The 14,330-nt window shown below is 48.1% G+C and overlaps 1 protein-coding gene across 10 annotated transcripts in view; it reads left to right on the forward strand.

The window, feature by feature from the left end:
* Positions 1–14,330, forward strand: part of KALRN (kalirin RhoGEF kinase) — a gene marked incomplete at its 3' end in the record, with an annotated part of 643,513 nt that overhangs the window by 421,801 nt on the left and 207,382 nt on the right. For all 10 annotated transcript variants that reach the window (XM_082839566.1, XM_082839572.1, XM_082839575.1 and 7 more), the window contains 5 exons: positions 4,100–4,211; positions 5,831–6,021; positions 6,456–6,557; positions 7,895–8,037; positions 11,091–11,193. In XM_082839566.1, the coding sequence (XP_082695692.1) occupies positions 4,100–4,211; positions 5,831–6,021; positions 6,456–6,557; positions 7,895–8,037; positions 11,091–11,193 (651 nt within the window). The remainder of the gene's footprint in view (positions 1–4,099; positions 4,212–5,830; positions 6,022–6,455; positions 6,558–7,894; positions 8,038–11,090; positions 11,194–14,330) is intronic.

Genomic DNA, 14,330 nt, shown 5'->3' on the forward strand with positions numbered 1-14,330 from the left:
GCCAACCAAGAGATTTGGGTTTTTTCCAAAATCTTTTTCTTTGAAAGTCAAATAATCAAATTGTGTAACATACTGAGTGATTTGGGCTGATTCTTCTCAGAGAAGGACACACTGACAGTCTGAAAATATGACATTTCCCCACAGAAAGCCTGGGACAGCAATATCATAGGCAGTTATATAACCTGTATCTATATTAATTCTTAATGTGCAAGCGTGGAGTTTTCCCTAAGTTTGAATATTTTGCTCGTCGCTCCTCAAATGCAAAGGATAAAAGCATAGGGAGAGGCATGTCATAAGTAGTATAGTTCCAGAGAAAATCTGTTGAAGTTCAGCTCTGTGAGATGCTTGCTGAACCTCACATATTCTATCTGCTTCACTAAATCTGAAAACCAGTCTAGTTTCAAATCTAGATTCTAGTCACGTTGGGGTGTGCCCAGCTTTCCAGTCTGTGGGGTCTTCCTGCCGTAGCACTTGTAGCTCCGTGATAAGAGGAGTGGGGGCAGCAGTGAGTCATGCCCCGACCTCTCTTCTCACCTCTGGATCAGGGGAGGGCCCTGCACCATCCTTCTTCCCCTTCAGCCTCCTCCTTCAAGCCATCTCCTTCTTCGACTCCAGGAAGAGACAATGGGCTTCACTTCCAGGCCCTCCAGTCTCCCAACCCTGAAGAAATGACTTAGAGAATCACCACAGGGCATCACGCCCTTGGCCTTTATTGAGACTGGTATCAGAAATAACTACGCAGAACATCACGGCTGTTCGGGCAGAACTGCTGCTGGCATTTTGAGGATGCCATCCTGTCTGTTTTTGAATTTTCTTATATAAAGACTCACAGAAATTCTCCTAAGATCTCGGAGTGGTGGCGAGAGGCTTCTCTTCTGAAAAATTGGTGTGCTTCCTACCTTTAAATCACAAGAGCTTGAGGTCCTTCTTTGCCTTTGACTGTCAGAGAGTTAGCATCCACTTTTGTGGTTACTTACAGGAATTTCTCCTTAGCCAGATTTCTGTGTATAATTATCCTCTCCTTCTCTAGCCCACTTGATGCACGACGCTTCCAAATGATTTTTCTTGTGCCAGAAGATTTTTTTTTTAATTTATTTTTGTGGTTTTCAAATTGAAGTATCCCAAAGCCTTTTCGGGAATTGCTGGGGTTGTGCATTGAAAAAACAAAACAAAACTGGCATGCCCACCCACACTGCCAGGGTCTTAAATCAATGAAGATGCAGTTCGAAAAGAAATATAGTTTGTCACCTCTCCCTGTTAATCCCATAAGGCTGAAGTTCCTGGGATGAATTTTGTGACATGGACAAGGGAGGGAAGTAGAGGATGGGTGGGCTTCCCTGTGTTTTGCTTTAGGCAGATGGAGGGGTGGGTTCTGGGCCTTCATTCTGTAACTGGATGTTTTAGGAAGAGAGGACCGTGCAGGTAACTGAGAAGGGAGACAGTGAAGTAGGGGGAATTTGTTGTAGAGACATTGAAAAATTATTTGGGACAAAAAAGAGTTAAGATAAATTTGACCTCTTTTAAATGTGCTGGTAGCAGAGTGCTTGCTGAGTAAAAGAAAAATAGTTTGCTTTTACTATAAATAAATAATATGGGATTTATATTCTTATTAAAGTTAGTTTTATTCCGAATACATTAATATTTAATTATCAGTGCCCTCTGGGGTTCCTCCCTTTAGGTGTTGCATGAAAGTGAAAGTCAGAGTGTTCGGTTGTCTGCATGTAAATCTGCTACAGCTGTCCTTGTGGAGACTAAATTAAATATGGAGTCTTCTCCTTGTCGTAAACCATAGCAGGGATCTGAGGAGAACTCATTGGTTCTGCTAGTTGATCGGTGGACTTGCCAGATTACTCTGGGAGGTTAAACTAATTGGTGTTTTCTGTTGCAAACTGAAGCATATTTCGTTCTTTTTCTTTTTGGCTGAGTTCGGTCTTTGTTGCTGCGCGCAGGCTTTCTTTAGTTGTGGCGAGAGGGGGCTACTCTTCGTTGTGGTGCACAGGCTTGTCGTTGAGGTGGCTTCTCTTGTTGCGGAGCACAGGCTCTAGGCACACGGGCTTCAGTAGTTGTGGCATGCGGGCTCATCAGTTGTGGCTCGCAGGCTCTAGAGTGCAGGCTCAGTAGTTGTGGCGCATGGGCTTAGTTGCTCCACGGCATGTGGGATCTTCCTGGACCAGGGCTCGAACCCTTGTCCCCTGCATTGGCAGGTGGATTCTTAACCACTGTGCCACCAGGGAAATCCCTGAAGCATATTTCTTATTTTTGTCTTATGTTTCTGCCTAGAAGTTCCTTTGATGATGTATGAGAACAGGTTGGGAGGATCAGAATTAGGAAAGGATGGGGAGAATCAGAGAACTTCAGGTTGGTAGAAGTAAATACAGCTTTCTGAATGATGATGCTATTATACTGACTGGACCCAAGGACAGAGCTGAGAACTGATCATGTCTACCTCCCAAACATGTACTCTGGGCAGTTCACCTCTTCTTTGGACACTCAAAGCTCTCTTCTTCATATGGAAATGTATCCAAGATGACACAAAGGCTTGGATTCTCATATCAGATGCTCATTAATCAGATAATCTTACCAAGTATAAAGCTTTACTAATAATTTCAAAGATACAAATAATCCCAAAACAGAGGTAAAGCACAGAGAGAAGATCGCCAATAGCTCCAAGTCCTTTCTTACAGCATCAGGATGTGCTGTGGCCCTGATTAACATGCAGGGTTTCTAAACGATGTATGTTGCATCCTATCACTTACCCTGAAGAGAGCCATTTTGGTCATGAAATGTAATCACTTTTTACTTAGACAGCTGTGTAACTTATGTGATATTGCCCATGGATTCTATGTTTGTTTACCATGAGAAGTCCTAGACAGACCAGATATATCCTACTAACAGCACTCCATAAATAGGTACTCTCCTGCTAGCAAGTACTACTAGTTTGTCAAGAGGTCTGTCATTAATGTGTTTATAAGGTTTGATCTTGTCAACTTCTTTCTTTCCTGGAAATGCATCCCCACCCATCCACCCATTCCCTGCCCTCCCTTACACCACTCCCTCTCTCCTCCACAGAAGGAGAGAGTATGGGTTGTAGATCTCTTAACCTCTTCCTTCCCATTGTCCAAGTGAGCAAGATACGATAACACTGATAGGAACAGTGGAAGCCAGCATTCTTCTGGTTTGGGTGAAATCATCCCGAGTGGCCTTTATGGTTACTAAAACAGTTGGAAATTATCTTTTCTCCATCCACCAGATACTATGTATCTTTTATGGATATAGTAATGACCTAGTCTCCAATGAGGATGTAAAAGAGAGGACACGCTCCAGGAGGACAGGTGGAAGACAGGTTGGCATGGTGGATGGAGTACCTGGATTTGGGTTCAGGAGGCCTGGATTCAGGCTCCTGCATGGCCTCTAGTGAATTCTATAACCTGGGGGAAATCTCTGTCCCTATTAATCACAGTGTCCTCATCTGACAACGCAAGGACTAATCCAGAATCCCATCTATTGGCCCCAGGTTAGGAACTCCTGATCCATATGATCTAAAAATCTTTGATAACTGAACAACTATGCCTGTAATGTCCGTAACCCCAAGTTGCTCCCAGTATGGTGGAAGTCATTCAGGCAGTAGAGGTGTGTAAATAAAGGTGGTGCTGGCAGTAGGCATGCAGCGATGTATGAGTGCCGTGTGTCCTTCGCACACCATTTGTCTCCTCTTTATGATCACACAGCACTGCACCTCTGTTCATGTGTTTTGCCAGGGGTATTCCCTGACCTCCAGGAGGTCAGTCGAGTGACAGAGAATGCCCTAGTTGCTGACTTCTAGTGCCAGCCATTTGGGAGTTGGGTTGAATTGAGTTAGTTTGGATTAGACTGAGCTGAGGAAGCTCGGCCTGGGAAAAGCATGGTGGTTGAATTCTTTGGAGATAACCTTTCCACCCCACCCCACTTTCCTTATACCTCAGAGGGGACCATTACAGAGAATGAAGCTAGTGTATAAATCCTTGAGGAATTGGTATATAATTGCCTTGAGGGGTTAGGTAGCGGGAGGGTGGGGAAGCTGGGGGAAACGGTTCTCAATGTATCTGGACTTTTTTCGCAGGAACTTTTAACTTGCTGTGAAGAAGGGAAAGGGGAGCTCAAGGATGGCCTGGAGGTGATGCTCAGCGTCCCAAAGAAAGCCAATGATGCCATGCACGTCAGCATGCTGGAAGGTAGCTGTCCTCTCAGCCTCCTCAGGGGAGCCGCCTCCTTTCCTAAGACCATGAAGCTTGTGTCATGGGAGGGAAGTGGCATGAAGTCAGGCAAGGGGCCAAGCTAGAAGAGAGGAGAAATGGCAAATTGTTACATAGGTCCTGGGGAAGCGTGAGAGGAGATCCACAGGGGCTAGCTCAGCTAACACCTGCCTCCAGGCCTGTGCCGAATCAAATATGTGGACAACTTGCTGCCTGAGAGCTAGAGTAGGACAGGCTGTCATCCTTACTATAAATGTGCTAGAGCCCCTGACCCACAGCAGCCCTCTTCCTCTGCATAACATTTGCACTGCGTTTGTCATCAGAATAAGTAGAAATCCTGCACATACACACACCCACCGTCTTTAGCCTTGCGCCCTGCTCTTTTCTTATATACTAAAATATACATAACATAAAGTTTACTGTCCTAACCATTTTGAAGTGTACAGTTCAGTTGCATTAAGTACACTCACGTTGGTATGCAGCTACCCTCATGCCCTTCCTAGCTGGTAAGGAAAGTCCAGCCAGCTAAACCTGATAGGACTTTGCTGAAGCACGTCCATCGGCTGGAACCATGCTCTTGGGACCCAGAAACCTGGTAGAGTGAGACTCCAATAAGTGCTCCTAACACCGCAGGACAGAGCAGATATGGGCAGAGCAGCCTCTTTGGGGTGGAAACTGTTCGATGTGTTAATACTCAGTATCCCAATCTGGGCTGACAAACAGGTGAGATGAGGAAGGTGAGTCTACTCCGTTGTACACGGTAAACCTGTGGGGTATTTCCTCTCTTCTGGTCTCCATCACCCCCCCCCCACTTGCCCCGCCCCCACGCCATCTAAAAGACTTGGTCTGGTTTCAGTACTTCCTGGGCCACCCTCAGCACAGGAAGCCCCACTTCTTCATGCAAAGGAGCCCTGATTCCCTGCTCTAGACTGAGCCCTGACCATCTGAACATTCCTAGTGTCACACTGTCTCCACCTCTTCTTTTCTGTTTGCACCTGCTCCCCACGCCCACCCCCACCCCTGCATGTCTGCCTCTGTAAGGACCCTCTCCTCCGGCCTGTCCCTGACGTGTATTCCGGATCCAGCTACTCAAGGGATGCTCTGTGCACCAGCAGCAGCAGCACCTGGGAGCTCGTCAGAGCGCAAATTCATGGGCTCCACCCCATCCCTACTGAATCCCGGTCTCTTGAGTGTGGAGGAATGGGCAGGAATCTGTGTTCTCATAAGCAGTCTAGGTGATTCTTACCCACACTAAAGTTTCAGAACCTCTGTTAAAGTGGCATGAATATAAATTGTTGAAGCCTTGTGCACCACGCAGTATAGGAGCGATCCTAGGAAGAGTCCTAGGAATGGAACGTAAGAAATGAAGCAACAACAAACGGAGTAGAGTCAAGGGCACTCGGGCAGGCAGCGTTTGTCCTCAGCCCCACTCCGAGCTCCAAGACAGGGGCAGTGGGAGCTGTGGAGGGAGAAGGAGAGATGGAGTTTACTTTGCAGGAGGTCCCCGGCTGACAGTGGGGCTGGGGGAGGCTGCACAGGAGCTTTGCAGGAGGTTCCACTGATACTGGTTCTGGAGAGGAGACCTGGGTGTTTTTTAGGGTTCGACGAGAACCTGGACGTGCAGGGGGAGCTGATTCTGCAGGATGCCTTTCAAGTGTGGGACCCCAAGTCGCTGATCCGGAAGGGGCGCGAGCGACACCTGTTCCTCTTTGAGATCTCCTTGGTTTTCAGCAAGGAGATCAAAGACTCTTCAGGACACACAAAATATGTTTACAAGAACAAGCTACTGGTAGGTGGGGCAGGTGGGGTCAGACAGACTCCCCATTTGCATAGTGCCCTTGGGCAGGAAGGGATCTTGAACACTCCGCTCATCTCTCCCCTGGCGCCACACCAAAACCATCCTGGACAAATGAAAATGCGTCCTAGTTGGAAAGCGCCCCCTCAACTCCCACCTTTGCATCTTAGCGTTCACCGTTCTTCTTCCAGTTGGCTTTGGGCGCCTCCCTCTTCACCTTCCCTCCCTGCTACCTGCTCATCAGGCACGTGCCTGTAGGTCCTTGCATTCTGGGTAGAAGAACAGAACATCCGATCTGTTTAAGTTTGATTGACAGAGCCCCTCCCTCGGTCCTCTCCTCTCTGTTGCCTTTCCCTTCCCAACCCCAGCCCTAAGTCTCCCCACTGCCCTCCCCTTCCCCGCCTCTCACAGGCATTTCCTGTCTACAGACCTCAGAGCTGGGTGTGACGGAGCACGTAGAGGGCGATCCCTGCAAATTCGCCTTGTGGTCTGGGCGCACCCCATCCTCAGACAATAAAACAGTGCTGAAAGTAAGTACTGCTCTCTGCTGGGCACAAGACCAAGGTTGGGGATAGCTGAAGGGAACGCGGAGGGATGTGGGCAGGATCCACCTGAAAGCTGGGGCCTGGAGGCTCCACTGGGCCACTGGGCTTCTCTCTCTCTCGGGAAGGGCAGCTTCACGTGGGTGTTGAGATGCAAATTCTATCATGAAAGTAGCCTGAAATCTCAAGATGCGTGGTCTCCTGAGTGCAGGCACCTGCTGGAGCATGGCGGGAAGAAGGCAGGGAATGGCCTCAACAGGGCCCACTTAAATACGTCCTGTCCCTATGGCTCCTTCAAGTGGCGAGGACAACAAATGACCCTTTGGTAAACGGCACCTTGATTTGCTCCACATTCACTCCACATTTTTTTTCCTGAACACCTTCCACATATAAGGTATTCTGCTCAGTGCTGTGGAGGATAACTCTGTATGGGATATGAACCCAGTCCTCTGGGAACTTATGTTCTAGGAGCTCTAGTGAATCATACTAACATGGGAACTATGCTGATTGAGAGGAGTGTTGAGAAGGGGCCTTAAGGAGTCACCTCAGCTCCCCAGGGTGCACGTAGCCTGGGAACTGAGTCAGTGCCTGTGGTCCTGTTAGTGTAACCGAGGAGAGATCCTGCACGTGGCGCACCCACCAGTCACGTGCTTACCAGGGAAGTGCCCATCCCCAAGGAAGAGATGCGCCAGCCCGGACCAAGCTTCACACCTGTTTACTCTGAATTGCCAGCATAGCTGCTACCTGACGTGAGGCAGAAGTACCCGAAAAAACTTCCATGAAGACAAATGGGGTATTCATGGAGTGGTAGCAATGCCTTCAATGAACAGGTTTACCGGGCTAAAAACCCAGGACTGACTTTCAATCAGTACAAGCCTATGTAGCCATATAGGTGTTGAGCCTCCTGACGTGTATCCAGTTATACCAGTTATACCAGTTGGTAAATGGCCGCTGCCTCCAAATGCCCCCTTGCTGCCCCTCCTGTGCTCCCCAGACCTCCTCGGAATCTAGTAACTGAAGTGTCAACCCTTGGCCCAGCAGGGGCAGTTATCAGTGTTGGTCAGTGCCTCCCAGGTTATTAAATACTTTGAAAATCATCCCGTAGAAATCTACATTGAGTCTTGGGGTCATAGCCCTGTTCTAGGAGTTGGAGAAGCATGTCCCTGGGATTGAAGAGTCACAAGTTTAAAACGAGAGAAATAAACCCCTCCAACATTTGGTATCCTTGAAGGTGATGGATTAAGCCTGCAAGAGGAGGGTTGAGAACTGTCTCAGTGGATTGAAGGGAAATGGGATTCTCACTCTCTCTCCCTGTGGCACTCCAGGCCTCCAACATAGAAACCAAGCAGGAATGGATCAAGAACATACGCGAGGTGATTCAGGAGAGGATCATCCACCTGAAAGGAGCTTTGAAGGAGCCAATTCAGCTCCCCAAAACACCAGCCAAACAGAGGAACAATAGTAAGAGGTAACCAGCGTCTCTGCCCCCAGCACAGCCTCACAGGCTTCCGGGAGTGGGGGTGGGGTGAACCTTTGCTTCCACGGGGGTGGTGCACTCTGCAGGCGGCACCCCTCTCTGTGACACCCCACTGAGTTCTACCTAAGAGGAGTCACCTTCTCTTTAAGCATCTCATTACTGTTACTGTCAGTTACATTCAGCAGGGCTTCCCTGGGCACCTGTCCTCTGATAAACACGGTGCTGGGTGTCTGGGGAAGATAAAAGGAAGTGTAAGATGAGTCCATTCCCTCAAGAACCACCTGACAGTCACATCTCACACGTGGAATAGTTAGACAAGAAGAAGCAGGACCACCCGTAGGGACAGGAAATGCTGCAGGCATCAAGGAGAGGGGACTTTGGATGAGCACTGGAGTGAAGTGTCTGGGGAAAGCTTTGGGAAGGAGGTGGCTTTGAGTCGCGGCTCTCTGGGCTGGCTAGACAGCCAAAGGACTGTAATGTGGGCGTGGTATGGTGGGACTGTCACTGCAGCTCTTACTGCAAGCCCCAAGAGTCCTCGTCTTCATTCATCTGAGATAAGCAATATGATGGGGCAGAAGAGGACTTATTTTTTATATCTGCATCTCCCTGGGCCCTTCTGAGTCTGAGTTTTCCTAAGACCAGTGGATGACTGCTTGAGTATCTCTTTCTCAAGTCTCCGTGCTACAGTCACCTACAATGACTCTCTTGGAGGGCACTTCAAGAGAAAGCATATAAAAGCTTCATACCAGTTTTGGAAAAGAAAAAACAAAAACAGAGTTATGGAGGTGATGGATGTTGGTGATAACAGGCTGTCCTCTCCTCTCCTATTCATGAATGGATTAAATTCAGGAGATTTTAGTTGACCCTTTGGTGCCAACCAGGCTACACAGGCTTGGGAGCCACCAAGGGAGGTGGTGGCCAAAAGAAGGGTGTGGCTGAGGTAGAGAGAGATTCCTCCAGGAGGCAGGAGCCCCAAGACCAGCACGACCAGGATAAGGTCCCCTCTCGGTGCTGAAGGAACAATTATAACTGTGTTAGCGAGGGGTTATTTTGATTTCAGTTACCTTTGTCCAGAGTCCAGGTAAGGGGCAGACTTAGTTGAGCACTAGAGACAGACCCTGCTGTAGGAAGCCTCTACTTCAATAAAGAAGAGAGAATGGAAACAGTTATAAGGAATTGAAGGTCCAGGACCATGGTGGGAAGGATATTCAGGTGAGCTTAGCTAGGGTTACTCTGCAAAAAAAGCCCCTTTTTCCTATAGTAGGAGAGTTTGAGCATCTCTAGAACATGGGATGGACATATCTTGGAAATGCCTCACACCTTTTCTTGGTCATTGTCCTGTGATGAGAGGAGGAGAAACCTTGGCAGTCTCCGCAGAGAACAGCCAGCCATTGTGTTATTTCATTAGCTTGGCTCCCTGCATATGGGGACAGAGTTTACAGAGGAGTGGACTGGCTTGGGTAATGCAACCGACACTCCTGGATGGGCTCCCCACATCCCCCAGAACTGGCCTCATCTGGTATGGACCAGAAGGGCCTGCAATGGGCCAGAATAGTGGGAAGCAGAACGTACAGCCAGCTCTCAACTGTCTACAAATGGTGGGGAGCACTGGTCCAGATATCTGAAACAACAGATGAAATGAAACTCCTTTATTTTTGGTTTTGAAATACATCACATGATTTCTTTCTACAGTAGATCTTCCTTCCTATGAATCTGTGGCTTATATTATTAAAATAAATTGGCATTTCCCAAGCCCACAAATGGTGGTGAGAGAACAATTGACTTAGAAGTGTTCTGGGTGGGAGAAAACACTTTTTATGACTAGCAGACCCAGTGTATGTACATTGGCATCCCATGTATGCCCACACGCACACACGTGTCCACACACACTCACACTCCAGATGGTAGTTATTTAGACTCTGAGATTCGGTATATGGGATATATTGCCCATGTGGTAACACTGTCAGGCACTGAGTTCCCATTTCCCCTAAGGCTATACTTCTCCATAAGCAGTATCACGGGTGTGACTTTCACAAAGACCTCCATAGGAAGAGCTGTCACCTCCTGGGCTGGTTTATCCAACCCCTGGCCCACATCTCCAGTTTTTCCTGACACAGACTCTTCAGCCTTCACCAGTTCCCAGGCATCTAATCCCCGTTGGCCAGAGCTTTGGGTTCAGTGTAGGATTGGGACCCAGTTCTAAAGCTGGAGAGTTGAGGGAGCATGTGAATGGGACAGCAGTGTGGTCCAGGGGCCCAGGCAGGGGTCCAAACGTCAGGAGTGCACTTAGGAGACTATCTTATCAGACACTCAGGAGCACAGCTGGCTCAAAAGCTGCTGCAGAATCTGTGACCGTCCTCTTATCTTTGAGAAGATGCCTTGGTCTTCTGTGTTAATAAGAAATCATCATAAATAAGCGTGAGATCACCAAGACCCACCAAAATGAAGGCAATAAACTCCTCCAGACCCAGAAGTTGAGGGTCCGACCTTCCCAAGGATAATCTCCCCTGGGGAAGATGTCCTACCCCATTTTCTTGAGCAAAAGAAACACAGGTCAAAAAGGTATCTTCTCAGTTCTCTTCTCTTTATAAGCCAGCTATGAGCCACCCCCACCCTGTTACAGCATATACAGAAAATCTGTTTGAATACCCTGAACTCTGGGACTGTTGCAGATGACCCAGGCAGCTGGAGAGAAGCCTAGGTTCTAAGCAGGACATACTTCTTCCTACTGCCTTTTATAGACCCATTCCTAGTGGAAATAAGTAAGTAGCTGCCCACTCTGCACCGTGGGCCAGAGGAGTTACGGAGAGGAGTCATCTGTGTTCAGTTATCAACATAGTGATTATGTATTTGCTAAGTGCAAGAAGTGACATCATTGAAAATTACATGGGACCTGCTTCCTTTCATGGGATAAGTTTAGACACATCCCTGCTGGAAAGCACTAAGGCTCTGCTCTGCCAGCCCAGCTGGAAACCCTTGTGTGCTCTAAGCCCACAGTCGCTCCCCCCACCCCCACCCCTGTTGCTTTTCTCTTCTTCCTGCAGGGATGGAGTAGAGGATGTTGACAGCCAGGGGGATGGGAGCAGCCAGCCAGACACCATCTCCATTGCCTCTAGGACCTCTCAGAACACAGTGGACAGTGACAAGGTAGGACAGTGCCCCAACCTTCCTTCCCCCAAGACTTCTTGTTGGCTTAACCACCCCTGGAGAGTTAACCCCTAGAGGAATTTCTCCCATGGTGGAGCCTGACCTCAGGAGCCAGTGGTCTCTTTGTGCCGGCCAAAGGGGAAGGAGCAGGGCTGGAGGAGGTATGTCACAGCATGGAGATCTTGTCTGAGGGGCAGAAGATTGAGGTGGCCAGCCAGACCTCTCACGTCATGAGAGTTTAGCAGAACTGGCGAGGGTGGAGAGTGAGTCTGGGTTTCCTCTCCTTCTGAGATGCCTCACCGGCGCTGCCTGGGCTGCTCTGCCTTCTGGGAGGCTGGAACTCAGGGAGCTGAGGCTGGGATAGTTTCCAGAGACCTAAATTTAGACCAAGATCAGTGATTTGGGAAATGGCCACAGAGATGCTGGTTGGAAGGGGCCTCCTATCCGAAGGGGCTCTGGTGGAAATGATGCCCTCCTCTGGCCAGAGTGTTGGGGCTCAGTTCCTGAGGGGCAGAGGACCAGGAAGTGGTATTTGAAGCGGCGTGGAGGGATGTAGTTGTCTCAGGAGAAAACCTGGTCACTTGCTTGCTTACATTTTGGAGCAAGTAAGCAAAAGTTAGGAGCTCTGATGGGGAGCCAAAGAAAGGAGAATGTAGCAGAGACTCAGTGCATTCGCTCAAGCTAGCGGAGGAGCTCAGCGGTCTGAATGTGCAGGAGGGACGGGGAAGGTTCTGTCTCTGACCCTACTCTCATTTGCTTACCTCAGGGTCGGAAGAGTTTGAGGTGATCGTTTTCTGGATACTAGGGATTTTATTAACAAAGGTTTGGGTTTACAAGGACCATTTGGCCCTAGTTTCTAGACCTAGTATTTTGGCCTTAGTCCTTCAGCCTCAGGCAACAGGCTGTGTCCTCGCTTCATTTTAGTTTTCTAAGTTAGGGGCATTTTTAAAAGATAATCTGCATTCATTAGGATTTTTCCTAATTTTTTTCTTACTGGGGAAAAAAAAAAAAGACTATGCCCCCCAAACCTCCTAAGATCATGGTGCTAAATCGTGCTCTGGACTAGTGAGCAAGGACTTGCAAGGTAATTCATTCTGTTTGACGTCCTGCCTTCAAGTTTCTAAGCCACTTTTGACTATCAGAGTGGATGGAAAATTGGTTTTTTTCTACTTGTAAAACATACAAAGAAAACTACTTCTGTACTTTCCTTTCTCCTCTGATCCGTTGTTTAGAACTATAACCCAGAGTATCCTATGAATGAAAGTGTTTATTTTTAAACAGTCAGTGGGTGGTAAGCGAAGTGCATGTTTCCCATGTTCAGACATAGCAGCCTATTAATTCCATGGTCTGGGGGATGCCTCCCTTCCGGCTGCTGCTTTGTCTTCCCCGCGACCCTTAAACAGACACCTCTGCCAGAGACAGCTGTCTTAGGAAGCCCTGGCTCCGGCCTTTCCTTGTGCTCTGGCAAGGTGAGTGTGGTTAGAATAGAACACCTCCAACAGCAGGCATTTCTTTGTTAATGAGGAACCCTGGTACTTACACATTACCCACAAGTAAGGAAACTGACGCCCAGAAAGACTGAGTGACTCGTCTAAGAAAATCCTAGTGGTGAGTGGAAAAGCAAGAACCAGAACCCAGGTCTCCCTGATTCACTGTCATGTTTTTTCCCTCGCTCTTATTAAAGTCAAAGCTTTGAGCTCCCAATGCTAAGATGAACTCAGCTGGCCAGACCTTCTGCACATTCCACAAAAACATCAGTCACATGTTCATGAAAAAGCGCCCACCACGTGCCGAGCTCTGTGCTGGATACTGTAGAGACATGTGGATGCTTTGTTGAGTGTGAATCCTTATATGTGTAATTTTCGTTTCATGTATGTCTCTATAGCCAGGCTCTTAAGCCCTGATGAGGGCCGGGGTTGTGTCTGTCTGTTTCATGGCTGTATCCTCAGCACATAACACACATGGACGCTCAGGAAGTACTTGGGGAATGAATGAACAGAGTGGGTAGAGAACTCCGGCATGAAGAGGAAGCTAAAACAGGTGGTCTGAAAGCAGCCATACATACAAATACTGTATTTTTAAATATGCTAAAGAAGCCTAGAAGTTTCCTTACTTGCAAGCAGAAAGCTGCAGGTAATGTTCCTGGCCTGTTGGGAACATTAACCCTTAATTACCTTCTCAGCATGGGCAGCAGGTTGGGAGATGAAGAAAGATTCTGTGTTCTGACACAAAACCTGGAAAGTTGCTTAGAAATAGTCAGATAAAGGGAGGGCCTGTCTGTGACCTTGCACTGCAGTTAGAATGTTCTTACTCTTCTGACACTGAGCAGTGAGATCAGGACAGCCAGGTGTTCCCTTGACCTGCCCTGTCCTTCATCAGAGAAACCATTTATTGGTATCTTTGAATTCATAGACGTTATCAACAAAGTTAAATTTCCCCCTATCTATACCCAAAGACCAGGAAACTGGTCTCCATTGGTTTCCAAGTGGTCAGGTGAACAGACTCTGAAGAAGAGGAAGAGCAAGTGGGTTGATTCAGGTAGGCTGAGCCTACCTGGGCAAACAGGGTGGCTGTGGGGAGAGGATGGGGCAGAGGCACCTCACAGGGATCAGGGTCATTTTATTGGTGAGTTTCTAGGAAAGGCCCCAGTCTTCCTCTTCTAATCCAGAGGAGTGAGAGTCGTAGCACTGTGGGCTGGGTGGCTGGTAAATGTAACCATTAAAGGGCCATGACAGACGACCTTGAGGAGCTGTGGGGCCCCAAGGCCCCTCTGCAATCCCCTTGTGTGTCCTCTGTGCGCTGGGGTGGGGTGGAAGGAGTTTGGACACACCTGGATTCAAATTCCAGCTCTGGCACTCACCCTCTGTGTCACATTGCCTGAGTTACTGCACCTTAATTCCCCAACCTGTAAAACAAATACCTGTCTCACTGAGTCCTTGGGAAGGTTAGGTAAAATATATTTAGTTGACATCTCTTAGACATTCAGTAAAGGTTAACTTTCCATCCTTATTAGAGGGGAAGCAGAAATTTAGATACTGTGAATAAGAGTGCACAATTATTAAGCAGAAGGTCTTGAGTAGAGTTCTGCCCTCTGAGTCCTTGGTCCATTAACTGTCAGTAGGTTTTTTTCTGTATTA

The sequence above is a fragment of the Leucopleurus acutus genome (genome assembly GCF_964270905.1).
Source record: "Leucopleurus acutus genome assembly, chromosome: 5".
NCBI classification, from domain to species: Eukaryota; Metazoa; Chordata; class Mammalia; order Artiodactyla; family Delphinidae; genus Leucopleurus; species Leucopleurus acutus.